This window comes from Vitis riparia, chromosome 1, assembly GCF_004353265.1.
Source record: "Vitis riparia cultivar Riparia Gloire de Montpellier isolate 1030 chromosome 1, EGFV_Vit.rip_1.0, whole genome shotgun sequence".
NCBI classification, from domain to species: Eukaryota; Viridiplantae; Streptophyta; class Magnoliopsida; order Vitales; family Vitaceae; genus Vitis; species Vitis riparia.
The window spans coordinates 12,619,753-12,641,319 of NC_048431.1; the positions used below are offsets into that span (position 1 = coordinate 12,619,753).

A 21,567-nucleotide genomic window follows, 5' to 3' on the forward strand; every position below is an offset into this window, starting at 1 on the left:
CTTTTCTTTAGTTGTTGATCCCAACGTTGCTTTATGATCTCTGTATAAGGCTTGTATAGTCTTTCGCTATAGTTAAACAATTTCTTAATGCCCAAACGAACCCTATACATGCCTTCATACACATATTCCATCGAAGGCCTCTCATCACAATCAACAATACGCAATAAACGCATTAGTGGAGACATAAGATTCACAACAATCAAACAATCATTCCAAAATCTATTATCCAAGATGATGGAAACTACAACTTGGCTTTTATAGTCCTTGGAATATCTAGAGTCCACAAAGAACTTACTAGTCACCAAAGCTTGCAAGTCATGTTTATGATCATGAAGACTCTTGAGTGCAATGAAAGTAGTAGCAAAGCGAGTTGCACCAGGTCGCAGAATCTCTGTCCATCCTTCTTTTTTTCTCAACCAACTTAACAAAGCAACATGATTATACACAAAAATTGTCACCTTTGATGCACGTCTTACAAGTTCAGCAACATGATCTATCTTACCAATATCCTTAAAGATCAAATTAAGGCAATGAGCTGCACAAGGTGACCAATTAATGTGTTTATGCTTCTGAGAAATCAATCTCCCCGTGGCCACATAATTTGCTGCATTATCAGTCACTACATGAACTACATTGAGTGGACCCACCCATTCAATCACCTCATCAAATAACTGAAACAAATTAGTTGCATCCTTGACAATGTCCGAAGCATCAACAGATTTCACAAACGATATTCCTTCAGGACAATACACAAGGAAGTTGATGAGTGTTCTTTGTTTATTATCTGTCCAACCATCACTCATTATTGTACACCCAACTTTTGCCCAAATTGCACGATAAGAGTCCACAAGTAACTGAACTTCCTTCTTAGCATCCTTTTAAAATATTAATCCGCAACTGATAGTAATTTGGACCCTTATATCCAGGACCAATTGCAAATATAGCATCCAACATTGACTTGAAGTAGAAGGAATTCACAACATTAGTAGGAATGCATGCATCATAAAAGAATCTCCCAACCGCCATATCCGCTCTCCAAGTAGCTTCTTTCCCAGCTAGCACACTCCTCATGGAAGGTTGAGCTCCTTGTGTATTTCTTGGTGCAAAATACTTATCCACTTTTGATTTTTTCCTTTTTCCACTACTAGCTGCCATAGGACTTTGCATTTCTTGAACCTCTTCTTCACCTTCTGCCATATCCCCTTCAAATTGTGACACATTAGGACCATAAGGATTTCTATATTCATCTGCTTCTTTGGTTGCTTTCTTAGCATTCACAAACTCTTGCAAAGAATTTTCCATGCGAAATCTGACATCAGGTGGAATCGATTTACATGGACCAATACCTCCTTTCACTCCAGCAAGATGTAGTTTCATTCTATGAATACCTCCACCTTTTGTAATCTTTTTACAATACAAACAAATAAGAGCTCTCTTTCCATTTCCATATTTTTCTTCAGAAACATGCTCCCATGCAGGATCGGTCTTACTTCTACTTGATTGAGAATGGGTAGTTGAATCTTGACCAGATGATGGAGTCAAGTTTGATGCCATTTTTTATTTCCCTATCAAATTAAAAAGAAAAATCCCACATCAATCTAGAGAATGAAAGTCATCAACAATTTAATGATTTATACATCAACAATTTACAATCACATATCACATATTAATGATAGTAAAAAATACACTTTTTCACCTATGATTCCTTAGATAATCAAACATCAAATCATTATCACATTTTAGGCACATGAATCTATGGTTGAGTTGCAATCTAATATCATAATGCACAAACTGTTGTATAATGGAAACAAACCGAGAATTCTTGAACTACATGTGCATGTGTGTATTTTTTATTTTTTTTTATTAATTGGGGAAAGAATTCAAAGTTGGTGGGCTTGTGGTGATTTTGAATCTTGATAGATGCATTTTTTAACTTGTGTGTTTTTATTAGTATCATTTTTTGTAAAAGAAAAATAACATTTTGATAAAAAAAAAAAAAGATGAATATTTAGATATAAATTAGAAAAGTATTTTTGATAATACTAAATAATAACAAATTCTTTTAGAAGAAATTGTCAAAATTCATTAACAGCATGTCAAAATTCATAAGGTGGTCCAGAAATTGTTTAATTTTAATATCCATCATTCCATCAATATAATTAATAATTTGAATTTCTCAAAGTTCTCTAACTAAATAATAAAAAATTCCTTAAAGTTCTCTGATTATTAGAAATCAATCCAAAGATTCCAAACCATTATAAAATATTAAAATCCCTCAAAGTTGTATAATGGAAAGTGGAAAGTTGGAAATAAACCGAGAATGACGAGGAGCAAGTGGGCTGCCGGTGGGCTATTGTGGGCGTCGCGAGCTGCCGGCGGTACTACTGTGGGCGTCGCGAGCCGCAGGCGGTGCTGTTGTGGCCTTGTGGGCGTCATGAGCTGCAGCGGGGCTGCTGTGGGGGTCGCGGCTGCCGTTGCGGTTGCCGTCGAGGCTGTTGTGGGCGTCGCGGCTGCCGGGGGACCTGTTGTCTTGTGGGTGTCGCGGCTGACGGTGGCCCGAGGAGGAAGGGTTGGAGGCTGCTGGTTTTAATTTTGCTTATATAAGCAACAAAAACGACGTCGTTTGATGCTTTTAAAAAAAAAAAAATTAAATTCATTTGAACCGGTTGGTTCCCTCAGAATTGGCCGATTCGTCCGGTTCACCGGTTGGACCGTCGATTCAAGCGGTCCAATCCCGGTTTGGTCTCCATCCGGTCTAGTGACTGGACCGAACTAGAACGGTGACCGACCGGCGGTCCAACCGGTTGGACCGGCCGATCCGGTCCGATTTTTAAAACCATGATAGAGATATCATGATATCTTGTGGAATTGAGATAGTGTGTCCCTTTGGGTGATTAAAAAGACATGTGATTATGAAATTTATAGTTTTAGTAATTCCTTTAGTATAATTTGATATATGCTTATTAGAATTAGAGTATATTAATAGATCACATAATTGGATAATTTGCTTGAGTTTAAGTGACAGCCATGTATCGGAATCAATTATATGTTTTTTGTATGAAAAGTTTGCTTTTCAAGTTTAACTATAAAAAATATGTTGTTTCTTGTCTTTTTCCATGCTTTGATTCTTTGAAAAAAAATTAATTCTTCATTGTTTGTTAGTGGCAATGAGGGGAAATGATCAAAGTGGAGAAAAAGTCATATAGATATGGTTTTGGAAATTCCAATATTACAAGTCAAATATTGCTTTATTGTAAAAATAAGGTGAAGGTAGATTTTTAATGGAGTGCTAATTCGTGTTTATGGGTTGTGTTCATGTCATGTCATGTCAAAATTAAGTATTCTATTACATATGTTAACTTAAACCTGAACCATAATTGTATTGGAAAGATAAATTCAAATGTTATCTAATCATTAAATAGGTAACATATCGTGTAATCATTTAATAATTAAGTCATCCTATTTAATAACTAAATTGAGATAAGTTTTATATAAATTCATATGATTGATGTGTGAATCAAACATATTTATGACTCAATTGACTTATTTATTTCAAAATAAATTTAAAATGAGTCAAATATATGTTAAATAGTTTAAAGTTATAATTAAGTTAATTAGTATAATTATAAAATAACGAAATTCTAATAAAATTCATATTATATAGGTTGACTTAAAAGCTACTTATTTATTAAACAGGTTATGCAAATTGATACCGATTTAACTCAAATCCAATAATTATACTCAATCGAAACCTGTAAAAAGGATGTTGGTGAATCGTTTAAAACTTTGTCACCCCAAATTTTCATTATTGATTTTCATAGATTTAGATATAGGTCCCAATACACGGTGTTAGTTCTTCAACCTATCTAACAAATTGATAATGGATATCCTTCTTATCCTTTTATTGCTTTATCATTTCTAGTATTAGACTAACATCAAACTTATTATCGGATTCATGCAAACATTGGATTTGATATTAGATCTAATATTAGAACACCCATTTAGTTGTTATTAACATGCTATATTGGATCTAATGTCAAATGCGGTATCAATTAGAATGCGATATTACATCTATTGCACGGTCTAGTGTCAGAATGCCCCTTCACCCTATTGTCGAATTACCTTGCCACATGACGTTGATTCTGATTGTATCAAAGGTTTGAAATATCAAGAAATTCTGTCTGATTGTATCCAAGGTGGTCGAAACGAAATTGACCACAAATTATCAAATCGTCAAAAAATCAGCAGGTGAAATATTGTCAATATTTCGAAAAAATCCTGAAATTTCACCAAAAAAATTAACACAAATCTCTCGAGATTTGAACGATAAATTCATCTAATTGAGGAGTTAATCAATACGATTAATCTATTTTCAGAGAATGATAAAAATTATGATTCAAGGATTTCTTCCAACAGTTGATCTAGATTTATTAGGTTACAGTTTGTTGTTTGTTTAATTATCTGAATGTAACATTCTCTTATGGTGGATAAGAATGATCAGTATTAGTTAGACCGGCTTCTATAAGATTCCCTCATCTTTTCAATGTTCAAACAGGGTATATAATTTAGAGGATAGCGAGAGAGAATGAAACAAAGAATAGATGTATTGTAAAAGAGAAACAAAAAGAGTGAGGGATAATTTTCACTGCAAAAAAGAGTGAGTTCGGGCAACACTCAGCGAAAACAGTAGATGAGATATTGGAGGAAATTAAACCCAGTAATGCGCTAATGGGATTAATTTCCTCCAATTCTCATGTACTGCTTATTCACTGATTGTATATTTCACTCCAATTTCTCCTTGTAGATTTGTATATATATATATATATATCAACAACAAACACAAATTTCATGTGATAGAACGAGAAAATTTGGCATGTAGAGTGAAAACAGCAGATGAGATATTGGAGGAAATTAAACCCACTATTGTGTTGACAATGCTAATGCTAATGGGATTAATTTCCTCCAATTCTCACGTACTACTTCTGCACTGCTTTATTCTTACAAGCTACTGTTACCCTTCAGCTCACTTTCTCATTATGTTTGCGCTTGAGATTGTGAGGAACTACAGCCCGTTCCAGTCAATATATAACAAGAAGAAACACAAATTTTACGTGATCCATCACATGACAAAGTCTCACATAAATTAAGCATGAAGAATGTGGAATATCTGTGAGGGCATTGCCAGGATAGGTTTGAGCCGTTTATCTGGCCAGCATGTGCCAATGGTGTCTACATTTAATACAACATACTACAAAATAACATATATGAAAGGGAAATTATATTTGTTGCCTCTACCAAATAATTGTAGAAAAGACAAAGAAAGCATCCATCCTTACATTTGGTACACAAAGCACTAAAACAGGCCCAATATTCCAAGCCCAAGACTAACAGCCCATTCCTCTTAAAAAACAACTAGAGTAACCGTATCATACATGGCCTTATTTCTTAAGCCCTAACACTAAAATCGGCAGCGATGGTGGAGTCTCCAAGCCAGTGTTGTTTCCTTTCATGGTCGCCATGAAAGTCTACATATGCTAGAATATAGAATTCATGAATACGGAGTTTTGCTTGTTTGGTTATTTGAATTTTTAGAGCCCTCAATTAGCTTTTGTTGTATTAACGTTGGCTTCAACTAAAATTTAGTTTTAGAAATATCTTTGATGTTCAAGAAATATATGTTTACGTGGAAGTGCATTTCTAGATGTGTTCCCATTCAAGACCAACCCTTTTTCTTTTGGAAAATGATTTGTTTTTAGAACTATTTTCTATTATTTTTGGAGCTTTACTTATTTTATTTATGTTTCAAAAAATAAGAAAGAAAACATTATTTGACTCCCAAAAGTGAAAAAACAAATTTGTAAATGGGGAATGGATTCAAGGCTTGGGTTATACAATAAAAAGATAGTAGGTACCTTATTGAACTCAAAATAAATTCAATCTCTCATCCTGAAAAACTAACCATTTATTAAATGACTTATGCAAATTGATACAAATTTAACTCAAATCTAATTATATTCAATCAAAACTTGTAAAAAGGATGTTGGCGTGTCGTTTCAAACTTTGTCACCCCCAATATTGATTTTAATAAATTTGGATGTAGGTCCCAATACTCGGTGTTAGTTCTTCAACCTATCTAACAAATTGATAATGGATATTCTTCTTATCCTTTTATTATTTTATCATTTCTAGTATTCGACTAACATCGAACTTATTATGGGATTCATGCAAACATTGGATTCAATATTAGATCAAATATTGGAACACCCATTTGGTTGTTATTAACAAGCTATATTGGATCTAACGTTAAATGTGGTATCAATTAGAATGCGATGTTATATCTATTACATGGTTTAGTGTCAGAATGCCTCTTCACCCTATTGTCGAATTACCTCGCTACATGATAGTTGGTTTCGATTGTATCCAAGGTTTGAAATATTGAGAAATTTCGTTGGATATTGGAGGTGGTCGAAACAAAATTGGTCATCAATTATCAAATCGCCAAAAAATTGGCGGGTAAAATATCCTCGATATTTCCGAAAAAATATTGAAATTTCACAAAAAAATCAATAGTAAACACTCGCAAGAAGGCAATTTTCCAAAAAAATGGCCAAGAAATCCACAATTTTTTCAAAATATTGTGGATTTTTTTGGTGACTTTTTTTTAAAAAAAATTTATTTGTGTTTTTTTTAATTATTCTTTTATTTTAAATTTATATGACCATTTTATTTTATATATTTTTTTTATATTTATCTCATTATTATTATTTTTAGAAATTACTATCACTTCACTTTTATTTTTTTATTTATCCTTCTAATTTTATTTAATTTTAAAAATTTTAAAATATTAAAAATATAAATTTATTCAAAAATTAATAAAATTTTAAAAAATTAATGAAGTTAAAATATTTTATAAATTAAAATTAATTTATAAAACAAACTTTTAATATAATTTTTGGTAATTTTAATTATTTAAATAAATTAATGTTAATAACAAAAAATTATCACTACAAATTTGTAAAAAATTGTAGAAATTAAATCTCAAATAAAATATTTTATGTTAATCAATTTAATTTTTTATATTTAAAATGTAATAAAATATGTTTTAATAAAAATATTATTTAAAATTTAAAACAAATGAATATAAATATATTAAAGGAATTTAAGTTAATTTTTTCTTAAAAAATTTGATAAATACTATATTCGATCGTATCTATATCAATTAGATTTACAAAATAACTTTAATATGTGTATTTTTTTTTCATTTTATTATTATTTTAAAACATTTTTATGATTTTTTAATAATTTTCATCTTACCGATATTTTTGTCAAAATATTTATTGATATTTTTGTCAAAATATTTATTGATATTTTTTAATGCACTATTGCTATTGTTGGTTAAACCCAATTTGATATTGAAATTTTCAATATCGCAATTTGTGGTATCGGTTTTGATACTATAACCCATACAATAAAATTTCAAAATCTCCTCTTAGGATTTAATTTATTTTGGGTTCAATGGGGTACCTACTATCTTTTGATTGGATAATCGAGTCTTGAATCCATTCACCATTTACAAATTTGTTTTTTCACTTTTGGGAGCCAAATAATGTTTTCTTTCATATTTTTTTTAAACATAAATAAAATAAGTAAAGACTCAAAAAACAATAGAAAATAGTTCTAAAAATAAATCATTTTCCAAAAGAAAAAAGGTTTGGCCTTGAAAGGGAACACATCTAGAAATGCACTTCCACGTACACATACATTTCTTGAACAGCAAAGATATTTCTAAAACTAAATTTTAGTTGAAGCCAACGTTAATACAACAAAAGCTAATCGAGGGCTCTAAAAATTCAAATTACCAAACAAGCAAAACTCCATATTCATGAATTCTATCTTCTAGCATATGTAGAAGAAATTTACTTGACTTTCATGGCGACCATGAAAGGAAACAACACTGACTTGGAGACTCCACCATCGCTGCCCTGCCTATTTTAGTGTTAAGGCTTAAGAAATTGGGTTACTCTAGTTGTTTTTTAAGAGGAATGGGCGGCTTGGAATATTGGGCCTATTTTAGTGCTTAGTGTACCAAATGTAAGGATGGATGCTTTCTTTGTCTTTTCTACAATTTTTTTGGTAGAGGCAACAAATATGATTTCCCCATTCATATTTGTTATTTTGTAGTATGTTGCATTAAATGTAGACACCATTGGCACATGCTGGCCAGCCAAACGGCCCAAACCACCTATCATGGAAATACCCTCACAGATATTCCACATTCTTCATGCTTAATTTATGTGAGACTTTGTCATGTGATGGATCACGTAAAATTTGTGTTTCTTCTTGTTATATATTGACTGGAACGGGCTGTAGTTCCTCACAAGCTCAAGCACAAACATAATGAGAAAGTGAGCTGAAGGGTAATAGTAGCTTGTAAGAATAAAGCAGTGCAGAAGCAGTACGTGAGAATTGGAGGAAATTAATCCCATTAGCATTAGCATTGTTAACACAGTAGTGGGTTTAATTTCCTCCAATATCTCATCTGCTGTTTTCACTCTACATGCCAAATTTTCTCGTTCTATCACATGAAATTTGTGTTTTTTGTTGGAGTGAAATATACAATCAGTGAATAAGCAGTGCATGAGAATTGGAGGAGATTAATCCCATTAGCATTGTCAATGCAGTAGTGGGTTTAATTTCCTCCAATATCTCATCTACTGTTTTCACTCTACATGTCAAATTTTCTGGTTCTATCACATGAAATTTGTGTTTGTTGTTGATATATACATATACAAATCTACAAGAGAAATCGGAGTGAAATATAGAATTAGTGAATAAGCAGTACATGAGAATTGGAGGAAATTAATCCCATTAGCGCATTACTGGGTTTAATTTCCTCCAATATCTCATCTATCGTTTTCGCTGGAGTCTTCAAGAGTGTCGCCTGAACTCACTCTTTTTTGCAGTGAATTCCTCCAACAAATGAACTGGGCCAAGTTGGTAAGTAATATTGACATGGATAAAATTGTCCCTCACTCTTTTTGTTTCTCTTTTACAATACATATATTCTTTGTTTCATTCTCTCTCGCTATCCTCTAAATTATATTCCCTGTTTGAACATTGAAAAGATGAGGGAATCTTATATAAGCCGGTCTAACTAATACTGATCATTCTTACCCACCATAAGAGAATGTTACATTCAGATAATTAAACAAACAACAAACTGCAACCTAATAAATCTAGATCAACTGTTGGAAGAAATCCTTAAATCATAATTTTCATCATTCTCTGAAAATAGATTAATCATATTGATTAACTCCTCAAATACATTAATTTATCGTTCAAAACTTGTAGGAACAAGTGGACAACAGAGCAAAATCATGAACAGAGAGAGCGCTTCAAAGTAGAGATCCAAGTAAGAAGAACGGCAGCTTGATGAGAACTAAGAGAGTTACAGCATGTGGTCCTCCAAAGCCATGAATACTCAAAGAAGGGAAAGTGAGGCAAGTCAATATATAACTACATGCCGTAATTTATAACTCTTTCAACACCCAAAAGAAATCAAGAAAGACACGGTAAATATCAACTGCACAGAGAAGTCAATATCCGTAGTCTTCCTCAAATATCATATAATTGCTCCTCCTGGCTCTTGCTTCTCTGTCAGCCTGCAAATTACACATTGTTAGGGTGCAAAACATAACAATAAAAAGAGCACAAACAATACAATTTTGTGGAGAAGGATATTTTGCTGAAGCACCCCGATATGGGCAGAAAAGTTGAAGCTGACTAATCTCCTTAGTGGGCATAAACCTAGCAATGATATTAACCAACAAGATATTGAACTTCTACGGGCCTAGAACTAACTATACACAAGAATTTGTCCCTTTTAGATGAAGGGAATTATTGATTTGCAGTCAGTGATACTTCCATGCCTGGCTGATAGGGCCATCCAGAACTGTCGTTGATGGTATTAGGTTTGTTCTAATCTATTAGTCAGAAGAAGATGACAAAATGGGTAACCGCATCATATCAGATAATATTGATTAGCTCATTCAGAAAGGAAAATAAAAAATAAATAAATAAATAAAATCCCAAAATAATATTATGTTATAGTAGATATTGGATATACTTTGCTTATCATCCTTTCAAATGCTTCTGTCCCGTGCTCTTCAATGTATTTCTCTGCAGCAGTTAAAACATCATCTGGTTTGCTGAAGATATCCTTTTTCCGTGGAATATACCAGATTTGAGAAGTTTGCGGGCTCATGTAGAAAGGCCTAATAAAATGCTTATAAACATATGCTGCCCCATTGAAGGAGGGTAGTACCAGCCAGCATGTAGCAATCAGCTTAGCATAAGGCCAAATGGGGAACCTACCCAAAATCAATTTATAGTGAAAAAGGTCAGTACATAGCTTTCGAAGTTGTGACACAGACAAATGAGAACAACTTAAGGCACTCAATATCCTCAATCCTGCAAAAGGAAACTCCATCTTGCTCACCAGAGGTGTTCCCTCCATAAAAAGATTCAGCAGTTGGCAAATTTGGTCATTGCTTCCTCTCATTTTAAGTATAAATCTAATTGGGTGTGTAAGCTAACTCACCATTTGAGGAGCTTGGCAAAGGTAAGCTCAAAGAGTGTGATCAAAGAATACAGAACCCAATACGTAAGCCATTGCTGATCATCCGCCCGAGACTTGGTCTCTATAGCCTTAATTGAAGCATACCTGTCAAGTCATGATCAAACCCCATGATTAGAGAGTCCAATCCTCCATCATAAACAGAACGCACTCAGTTCATATTCAACAACTCTCCTTTTAGACCAACAAGATAGGGGGGTAAAGACCAACTTACAGAGGATAAACAAGAGCAACCAGAGGCCTGAGAACCAGAAACAAAGAATGTGACTAAGAGAAACAGAAAACAAGCTCAAAATAGCAAGTGTTTGAGGCACTTACCCTGCAAAAACATCGAAGTTCTTAGCCACCACGGTGAGAAAATTCTCTGACCCCATCTCCAGTTATGATCTTTGTTTAACTTTCTGTGATTTCTCAACAGGAAATCTCAGGAGAATAGGGGAGCTTCTGTCTGCGGAAAGGAAATTTACGCGTGAAAAGCAACTAGAAAAAGCGGAAAAAGCGCGTAGAAGAACCCGGTGATTGTGTAAAGAGTGTAGGTTGAAATTAAGTCACACAGTGAGAATCTTATGCTTCACGAAGAAAGAGGCACCGAATTTTTGAACATTCATTCTCTGTGGTATCTGCTAGACTTGTGTCGTCACTTAGCCAATGGAGGGCTGCCATATCTATACAACAGTGGACGTGGGGAAAAAACTATTGGTCATCTAACAAGACTAATATGGAGGTGTCCACACCATAGAGACTTTCCAATTTTTCAATAATTGAGCTAAACAATACTAGGGTACAACTAGAGAAATTTCTTAGGATGACTCCTAGATATCCCATCAGTGTAATTTTTTTTTCTTTTATTTTTTATCAAGTTCATTCCAATCAGCATAAGACCAAAAACTAAAACTTGTTTTAGGGGAAATCTTACCAAAATCCAAAAAAGCATATTGATTTGGTACATGCAAGGACAAAAAATCATAAGTGTGAAAGATGGCAAAAAACCCTACTCCCACAAACAAGTTGAAAAAAAATTAGGCAGCATTACTCCTTGTCCAACCATCACTCCTTTGGCTGTCCTTACCAGCTTTAGCGCCTTAACAAAACCACAAAATTTCCACCTTACTTGACTGGATCCACCTTCAACTCCTTCAAATCAAACATTAACCTCCTTGTTCAGGAAATATGACTGATTTTAGGTTTGTTGCAAAACATGAGCAATGTGGATATCATCATGTAAATTTTTAGACCAGTATATAAATATCAGCAGATCCGTGGCACATCATACAACAGTTTGAGAATTAGGTGAAAGACAGTAGGGCTTTTAATTGAAGCCCAGCCCATTCAAAATGGACCTAGAATGCCCACTTACTTTTCGAACTAAGACGCAGCTGCTTCTCTTTGGTAAAACTTCGATCACGAGTGGGCGGCGGCCGGCGGTTCTGTTTACGTTCAATACAAAAATTGAACTTGTTGGTCATTACCGTGCGATGATGGAATGACCCTAACTACTAACATGAGAATAGTAGGTTCGATTTTTATTACTTTAAAATATTGACCGCTCATATATCGAACCATTTTATTTTTTATTTTTCAATTCTAACCCAATAAAATTTATAATTTTGAAAAAATTGATTTGGCTTAATTCAATTTTTTTATAGTTCATCCATTATTGAATTTTTCTAAAAATTAGTATTTTTGTAAAAAGATTAAGGTGAATTTAGATTCATTTAGAAAATAATTATCAAACCAACGCGACAATGTTGATTTTAAGGTTCTTTTATGACCCACTTTTCTTTCCTATTTCCGCATCTTATTTTGGAGTAAAAATTGTGTGTCAGTGAAATATGAGGTAAGGAGAGAGTATAACAGTAGTTTTCTTTCTTGTCTTTTGTATTGCAGTGAGGAAAGTATTGAAGTGTTGGTAAGTGTAAAGAGATAGAGCCAAAATAAAGATAGTACTTGTGAGACAAAGAGCAGTAGTTTTTATTTATTTATTTTATTTCACTATATATATATATATATATATTTATTTTTTTTTGCAATAGCATTCATCCATGGCAAACGAAAATTTTGTTCAACCTTCTATTCCCCCCTTTAATGGTCACTATGACCATTGGAGTATGTTGATAGAAAACTTCTTAAAGTCTAAGGAGTATTGGTAGGTAGTCTCTATTTAAGTAGTAGAACAAACAACTAGCACATCAATGACAAATGCACAAAGAATGGAGCTAGTAGGGCAATGGTTGAAAGATTTATTTAAAAGCAAAGAATTATATTTTCCAAGCAATTGATCGTTCTATCTTAGAGACCATTCTCAACAAAGACACTTTGAAATAGATTTGAGACTCCATGAAGAAGTATCAAGGATCAACATGGCAAAAAGGCAGCAGCTTCAAGCGCTTCATTCAAAGTTCAAAACACTTTGAATGAAATCAAGAGAGTTGGTTTCATATTAATTTCAAGAACAATGGAGATAGTAAACAAAATACATATTCACAATGACAAGATATAGGACATCACCATTGTTGAGAAGATTCTTTGATCCTTAACACCAAAATTTAATTTTTTTGTTTGTTCTATAGAAGAATATAAGGATGAACTCTCAATTGATAAATTGCATAATTCTTTGTTGGTTCATGAGCAAAAAATTAATTAGGAAGAGAAAAATGAGCAAGCATTGAAGACTTCAATTGAAAACCACTCTTCGACACCAAATAAAGCTGATAGAGGAAGAGATAGAGGTAAAAAAAAAAAAAAGGATTGTAGAAACCAACACTAAAAATCTGAAGATTTTCAATCTCATGATTCTCAAAGGAAAGGAAGAGGTTGAGGAGGTTTTCATTCAATTGGTTACAAACCCAAGTCAGCATACAAATCAAATGTTGAATGCTATAGGTGCCACAAGTATGACCATTATTAATAAGAATGTTGACCTAATTTATCTCAAGGACATGGTGAAAAATCTAATTTTATAGAGAAGGAAGAAGAAGTATTTTTGTTGATGGTTTGTCATGCCAAGGAGGAAACCCACAAGAAACTTAGACATAGGTTATAACTTATAACAACCATATATGTGAAGATAAGTCAACGTTCTATGATTTAGATTGATCCTTTCATGATAGTGTGAAGTTTAGTGACAACTTTAAAGTTTTTGTCATGGGAAAAGGAAAAGTAACAATCCAAACCAGTGGAAATTCTGTTCAAATTATCTCTAATATTTTTTTCTTCTTCTAGATTTGAGAACAAAATTGCTTAGCATTGGTCAGCTTCAAGAAAACGGATATGAAATCTCTGTCAAAGATGGAGTCTACATAATTCAAGATGAGAAATTGGGCTTAATTGATCAAGTTAACATAACAGCAAATCAAATGTTTCCACTATATTTCCACAACACTACTCATTCATACGTCTCTATGAGATTGAAGGAGAAGACGTGGTTATGACACTTTTTCTATGGACATTTAAATTTTGGAGGATTGAAAACCCCACAACAAAAGAGTATGGTGACAATTCTTCCTCAAATTAGAGTTCCTTTTCAAGTCTATGAACAATGTGTTAGCAAACAACATTGAAATCAATTTCCTCAAGGGAAATCATAGAGAGCAAAGAAGGTACTAGAGTTGGTGCATTCTGACATTTGCGGGTTGATAAATCCATCTTCAAATGGAAGTAAATAATATATAATTACCTTCATTGATAATTATATCTGGAAAACATGGGTATAGTTTTTGGAATTCAAAAGCTTTGATAGCCTTTAAAAATTTTAAAGTGCTAGTTGAGAAAGAAGTTGACAGCCTATTAAAGGTTCATCGTATAGATCGAGGTGGAGAATACAACTCACGTGAATTTGCAAATTTTTGCGAGTCTCATGGTCTCAAAAGGCAACTTATTGCAACTTATATGCCTCAACAAAATGGTGTTTGTGAGAAGAAGACATAATTCTAAACATGGTGCAAAGTCTTTTAATGAGGAATAACGTCCTAAAAAGTTCCTAACCTGAAGCAATTAATTGGAGCATTCATATATTGAATAAAAGTCTCACACTTGCTATTTAAAATATGACACTTGAAGAAGCATTGGGCACAAACCAACAGTGTATCATTTTAGAATCTTTGGGTGTGTTACATATGCTCATATTCCATATGAAAAGAAGAGAAAATTAGATGATAAAGGAGAAAAATGCGTTTTTCTTAGTGTTAGTGACTAGTCAAAAGCTTACAAATTGTATAATCCTATCACTAAGAAAATTGTAATAAGTCGTAATATCATCGTTGATGAAAATGGTTCCTGGTCATGGAGTAACAATACTATTCAATGACAAATTTTGGTGAACTTTGATGAAGAAAAAGAAGATGAAAAACAACAACAAATAGAAAACCAACAACTAGTTAGAATAGTACCAACCCCAATGGTCACTCAAAATGTTCTTGCAAATTCACAAAGCCCACTTGTCACTGAAATAGTTGCAAAACAAAGGTCCCAATGACTTAGAAAAAGACTAGCTAGCATGGATAATGGATTTTGAGGTAACTAACACTAATGAGTCAAATAAGGACCTAATTACACATTTTGCTCTATTTAAATATTGTGATCTTGTAGCTTTTGAAAATGCTATAAGATAATCGAAATGGCGAAAGACTATGGATGTTGAAGTTGCGACTATATATTGAAAGAAACAACACTTGGGAGTTGATGGAGCTTTCAAAAGGGTGAAAGACCATTGGTGTGAAATGGGTGTACAAGACAAAACTAAAGGAGAATTGTGAAGTTGACAAACACAAGGTACGTTTAGTAGCAAAAGGCTATAAACAAGAGTTTAGCATTAGCTATAAAAAAGTTTTTTGCTCCTATTGCAAGATATGACATAGTCAAACTGGTGATTGCACTAACATCATGACCTTCTTGGCCTATCTTTCAATTAGACATGAAATCGACATTCCTACATGAAGATTTGGAAGAACAAGTATTTATTGATCAACCTCTTGGTTATGTAAAACTTGGAAATGAACATAAAGTGTATAAATTAAAAAGGACTCTATATGGATTAAAACAAGCTCCTTGAGCTTGGTATCATATCGTATTGATGCTTATTTTGTGAACAAAGGTTTTTAAAAGTGTCCATATTAGTAAACACTTTTTGTTAAAACGAAAGATGAAGGAAGAATGCTCATTGTGTGTTTATATGTTAATGATCTTATACGTATTGGGAATGATAGTGCAATGTTTGAAAATTTTAAGAAGTCCATGATGGTTGAATTTGATATATTCAATCTTGGAATGATGCATTATTTTCTTGGTATAGAAGTAATGAAATTTGCTGCTGAAATTTTTATTTCTCAAAAGAAATATGTGAGAGAAATTTTATACAAGTTTCAAATGGAGAATTGCAATTATGTTAGCACACCAATTGAAATGGGTTTGAAGCTTCTTAAATATCTCAAAGGAAGGAAAGTAAACAACACTCTTTATAAGCAAATTGTAGAAAACTTAACGTATTTGACTACAACAAGGCTTGATATAATGCATGTTGTAAGTCTTATTAGTGGGTATATGGAATGCCCAAGAGAGATGCATCTTCTAGCTGCTAGGAGAACTTTTTGAAACTTACAAGGTACCATAGACCATAGGGTACTTTTCAAGAAGGGTGAAAAACCATATTTGTTTGGCTTTACTGACTATGACTATGCAAGTGATGCAAATGATAGAAAAAACATATTTGGCTACATGATTATGATGGGTTCAAGAGCTATTTCATGATCTTCAAAAAAGCAACCCATTTTTTAAGCTTATTTTATGCTATTTTTTCTTTATTGCATGTTGGGAACATTTCTAAGAGTTAGTGGTTACCCATTCTTACTTTTACGCATATAACGGTTGGGTATTAGCTCTAGTGTAGAGCAGCTAATTATAAGCCATAGAGTAATAAGGTATAGTTCATTTTTCGTACAATTTTTTTCTATCTTTTGCTTGTCTTTCTCAAATATATGACACCCCCTCAACTTATTTTCTACCTCCGCGACTGACTACAACCAATGTTTTTGTTGATGATTTCATGCTTTATTCAACTTTGCACTAAAAGCATCCAACTCCGGACTTATTAAAATAAGATAAAATAAAGCAACAACTCTATTCACGTGGCTTAACCCAAACAAAAACACACATACACACACTTGTAAACAAATAATTTTCTAAGATACACAGAATGGGAACTTTGGGCAGGTTAATAGGCTAAAAACTCCAACTGCAAAACCTCCAAATTAAAGGGTGGACAATAAAATGGTGTTAATGGAAAAAGAAGTACTTAAATATATTCAACGTTGCAATTAATGATATAAAGGATAGAAGCTTTTTGTGCCCCACATTTTCTTCTTAATTAACTCTATTATGTGAGTGAGAACATTCGTTAATAATTCAATACAACTACGGCTAAAACAATAGCAAAAGGTGGAGAATTGATACTGCCTCCCGTATTTATATACGACAATGTAGTGTTAGTTTTCTTAATTTGCAGGAGGAAATTTCTGTTGATCATCGAATTGACCATGAGTATTTGGTGGTTGGCTAAACATGATGAAGTTGGCATTTAAGGTCTAGGCCCACGATTTGGTTGATCTAACTGTTCCGGTATCCATCTTATCCGCTTCAATGTTTCTTCTCTACCTACCAATTAATTCAAATTTTGTTTCCACGGACAAAGAGATCAAAGATATATCGATTCAGAAAATAACTGAAACATTCATGATACCGAAACTCGAACCTGTTCATTCTATCTCGCATTTATAAACATTTCATCACATACAGAAATTCACTGCATTGCAGCTGGCAGCTGACGAGAACCACCATAATTAATAACTACTTGGCTAGCTTAACGTATCAAGTCTACAGAATCGTAGTAGGTAGAATGCTTTAAAATCCCATAACACACAATGGATTAACTTCATTTCATTGGGTTGGATATCAAAATACGTCAGATACTATTCAGTCTTGGTTCCTTTTCACAATTTTATGATCGTATGTATGTTCATGTATCTTATACAATTGGATTGATTTAATACAAAGTTGCAGGAGCAGCTAAGTTTATGCATCAATGCAGCAGTCTGGACCACAGTAACATCATAATGCATGTGCGATATTTAAGTAGAGATTCATACTGCTCTACACACAAACCATGTGCCTTTTGCAGTGGAATAAAAAATAAGCATCTATTTGAAAATAGAAAATCATTCTTGAAAACAATTTTCTATCTTTTAGAACAGAAAATAGTTTTTTAACTTAGAAAACACCTTTATCAAACTTTGACAGAAGACTGTTTTTGTTTTCTAGAATTTGTTCCGAAAATATATATGTATATTAATTAATCAATTTATTTTTAATTTGTAAAGTATTTTGAGCAACAATTGAGAATATGGAGGATATAATTAGAGAACTTTAACATTTAATACAAGTGTATAATACTGTCATGAAAAATAAGTTGAGAAAATTATTTTTTATATTTGAGTCCCGGAAACAATTTTATTCTTGAAAACAAATGAGATACTTTTCAACATTAGTACTTAAAAAAACCATATTTTTTGAGAAGTATCTTTCAAAACTTAGCGGAGCAGGCCTAAGACACCAAAGAAACTAACCAAAATAAAGGAGTACATGGAGACCTATGTAATTCAGTACATGCCTATTCGCAGTCAAGATCAATGAGAATGCGTTCTATACAAAACTAGGGCAAGAAAAATACTTGTAGCGGTCCCTTATTTATCATGCCCTCTACAAATGAACCCTCCTAAATTCTCATAGCATAAGTCCCAAATATAGAGGAGTGATGTGATTGGTGTTCTCAAGCAGAATGTTTCAGGTTGAAAATGCAGTAAACTTCCAAATCAAGAAGGACAGACTTGAAATAAAGAAAAGGAAAAAAAATGTGAAGGAAACACACTAGAATTTAGCCCTGAATACTCTGATCAAGAGATAACAATAATAAAAACAAATATATTGGATAACAGTTACTGTTGCTACTTGCAACAGAAGAGCCCCTTGAGCGCCAAATATATTCTTGCAGTAGAGCCAATCATTCACTGGGCCATTAGAGAGAAAGAAAGGCATCTGATGATCTTGAAATGTCCAAAAAGGCACAAATCTTGAATCACCTGGCATGGAGAAACATTCATTTTGGAGGGTTAGGATGATCCATGAACAAGGACCCAATGGATGAAGAACCTAGACAAACAACTTGGTGGGGCAAGTGGGGAGTAGGGACATCAACACCCACAATCAATCGTTACAGTGGTAGCAGGCAGCAGGCAGCAGGCAGCAGGCAGAAGCAGCCCGTACCATATGTGAAAAAGGAGGAGGGATGATCCTGCAGGTTGTGTAGGACATGACATTGTTTTTATAGTCTCTGGTATTACCCAAATCACATATGCAGTCGCATTGGATGCATGGGAGAGATGCAGACAATCAAAAATGGAAACACCGTTTCAAAAACTGCAAGGAAGGAAGAACATTCAATTCCTTTGCTTTCACCCGCTGTCTACAGTAAACTAAATGTTTCTGAACCACACAAAGAGAAAGAAGAGAGAGAGACTGTCTCTGTCATAATGAGCTTGTAAATATATAAAACTCCGACTGCAAAACAGTAATGAACTCTAAGAATGCAATATTGCATGCAAATTCAAATCTTTCTTGAACCCAAGGATACCTCACATTTAACCTTTACAAAAATTAACAAACAAGCAGTGATGAGAAAAATATATATATAGATTGTTTGATCACACTCAGAAGATCGATCAGACTTTAATCATAGCAGAAACCAGCTGCCAATACCCATGTTAATATATCTATATATATTCTCCTCTCAAACCCTAAAATTACTCGGTTGTTCTCACACCAAAATGGAATATGAAACTCAATTTTATGAAGCAAACAAACTGGAGCCTGTGTTGCAAATGCAGATATATATTTAGAAAGGGAAAAAAACTAAATAAAAGCATCAAACCATACACTTGTGATTCATCTCTAGAACTGGTGAGGGCTAGCTAGTTGTATCATGTCTATGGTCTCCTCCGTTGTGGGGATGTGAAGCAGTCTGCTGCGAGTCCGGTGCCCCGTTGCCCGGAATCGGCCTAAACGCATTGAGAGCGGCTAACATGCCCAAGTGGCCATCGGCCACGCCCCCACTTCCACCAATTCCTGAACCCAACTGCTGCCCAGGCAAGAGAGCCATTGGAGTAGGAAAATTCATAAAATGTAGCCCACTTGACATGGTCCCTCTATACATGGAGCTGTTATTAACAGAAGGAAATGTCCACACGGGATCCCCACTCATCACTTGGTTACTTGGATTAGTCACCATCCAAAACGTGGTCGGAATTTGACTATGAGTGGACGGGATAGACCCCGAACCCGACTGCAACAAGTAGTTCCCCATCTGACTATGGGACGGATCCTGCTCTGGCTGCCTCTTTCTCCCTATGGTTGCCTCGGCATCTGACACATCCAAGCAAGTCTCACGTAGCTCCGGCTTTGCCTGTAACATGGCATTCACACTACTGGAAGAAAAATTCAGAAGGGTAGAAGACGAATTATCCGATGATAATCCAACGCCCGGTAGCACAATTCTGCGCAAAGATTCATCGATATTCCTTTCCCATTCGGTCCGGTTCCTGGCAAAGTTGGGATTATAGTAGCTAGTCCTCAGGTGGGAAGGTGCAGACATGCTAGAACCGGAGCTCCGAAGAGAGATATTCAGTGAAGTAAAATTGGCGGGAATTGTACCGGTTCCGGTGGCAGCGATGACTGCGGGCTCCGCCTGTTGTAACAACCACTCGATGGTCTCGCCGTCGGACTTGTGGCCTAATTCCCTAGTCAACTGAAACACCCTAGCGGCGCAGGTGGCAGGCATGCGGATGCGGCGCCCCCTCCCATCGACCTTAGTATGCCTATCCTTGGTGGAGGTCCTTTTAGGTGGAGGCTTCTTGGGAGGCTCCGAGATCTGTGGACCTGAATTGGATGCAGTGGATGCTACTTCATCCTTGTTTTTCTCTAGTAATTGTAATGGAAAATTAGGGCGGCGGATTCCATTTTCTCCCTCCATGATCATATAAAAATTTATTTTTATTTTTATTTTTGCCCTCAAATCGTGTAGGAGGACATGATCTGTAGATGACCCTCGACTCAATCACTTTGGTGGGTCTCTTTCTCTTTCTCTTTCTCTCTCTCTCTCTTGTAGAATGTATGGGAATTTCCTTTGAGATGGGAGCTGGCAGCTGAGGTGGTTTTGGCTTTGGGAGGATAAGGAAGGGAGGAGGAGGGCAAGCTTTGAGCAACAAATATCATGAGTGGGAATTATATGGTTGGCCTATGAAAAGCTTTGTATTTTTGAAAAATCCTTGCTTTTCCGACCCTCTTTTGGTCATTTGGGTTTTTCACTATTTTCTTAATATTAATATTGTTATTCTCCCTTTTTTTTTTTTTTTGAAAATTTTGGAGTCCTTTAATTGTGGTTGGACACTGGCTTGATTCAGACTCCACGTGCGGTGCTCTTTATCATTCAATCCGTAAAGACCCTGACCGTGGTGGGCAAAGCCCTAAGGTGAAGGGGGCGGGACCCAGTCCCCCAAGTCAAAAAACTGAAAGCCCGGTAAAGAAAAGATGATCAAGTGTGGCTCCCATCTCCTTCTTGTAATCATTGCGTTTCGCCTTTCCTCTAATCCCATGGGCTTTGGGTTACCCACCCACATTGGATTTTTGATCTCTGTTAAGTAATGTACACCCCATTTCCATTAATTTATGGACCACAATACATAACCATGGGCATCACAATCTCATTGATGTTAACGTTGTCACATTTTACCACCTCCCCTAAAGTTAGGGGTTGAGATTTCAACTTTTTAGGGCGCCCATGGCTGGGCAAATGCTCGTACCTTGTCTCCTCCCTTTTATCATATTGA

General features: G+C 34.6%; 2 protein-coding genes across 4 annotated transcripts; both read right to left on the reverse strand.

Moving 5' to 3' along the window:
• Positions 1-9,248: 9,248 nt before the first annotated feature.
• Positions 9,249-11,180, reverse strand: LOC117906445 (HVA22-like protein a). Its single transcript, XM_034819493.1, has 5 exons — positions 10,955-11,180; positions 10,851-10,877; positions 10,601-10,723; positions 10,127-10,370; positions 9,249-9,662 (listed from the first exon to the last, which is right to left on the reverse strand). The coding sequence occupies exons 1-5, from the start codon at positions 11,008-11,010 to the stop codon at positions 9,597-9,599; spliced, it is 516 nt and encodes a 171-aa protein (XP_034675384.1). The 5' UTR covers positions 11,011-11,180; the 3' UTR covers positions 9,249-9,596.
• A 7,360-nt stretch (positions 11,181-18,540) lies between these two features.
• Positions 18,541-20,925, reverse strand: LOC117927350 (transcription factor TCP15-like). 3 transcript variants are annotated; one of them, XM_034847016.1, is made up of 2 exons: positions 19,619-20,925; positions 18,541-18,765 (listed from the first exon to the last, which is right to left on the reverse strand). In XM_034847016.1, the coding sequence occupies exon 1, from the start codon at positions 20,715-20,717 to the stop codon at positions 19,650-19,652; it is 1,068 nt and encodes a 355-aa protein (XP_034702907.1). In that variant the 5' UTR covers positions 20,718-20,925; the 3' UTR covers positions 18,541-18,765; positions 19,619-19,649. The 3 variants fall into 3 exon arrangements, with proteins under 3 accessions (XP_034702907.1, XP_034702829.1, XP_034702775.1); XM_034846938.1 differs by lacking the exon at positions 18,541-18,765 and adding an exon at positions 18,772-19,102; XM_034846884.1 differs by lacking the exon at positions 18,541-18,765 and adding an exon at positions 19,088-19,168.
• Positions 20,926-21,567: the final 642 nt, after the last annotated feature.

Coding starts and splice junctions, on each gene's coding strand:
- LOC117927350 (XM_034847016.1), bottom strand. CDS start 20,717: ATGATCATGGAGGGAGAAAATGGAATCCGCCGCCCTAATTTTCCATTA.
- LOC117906445 (XM_034819493.1), bottom strand. CDS start 11,010: ATGGGGTCAGAGAATTTTCTCACCGTGGTGGCTAAGAACTTCGATGTT. Junction 10,371..10,600: donor TTTGCCAAGCTCCTCAAATG/GTGAGTTAGCTT, acceptor GATTTTGGGTAG/GTTCCCCATTTGGCCTTATG. Junction 9,663..10,126: donor TTGAAAGGATGATAAGCAAA/GTATATCCAATA, acceptor TGTAATTTGCAG/GCTGACAGAGAAGCAAGAGC.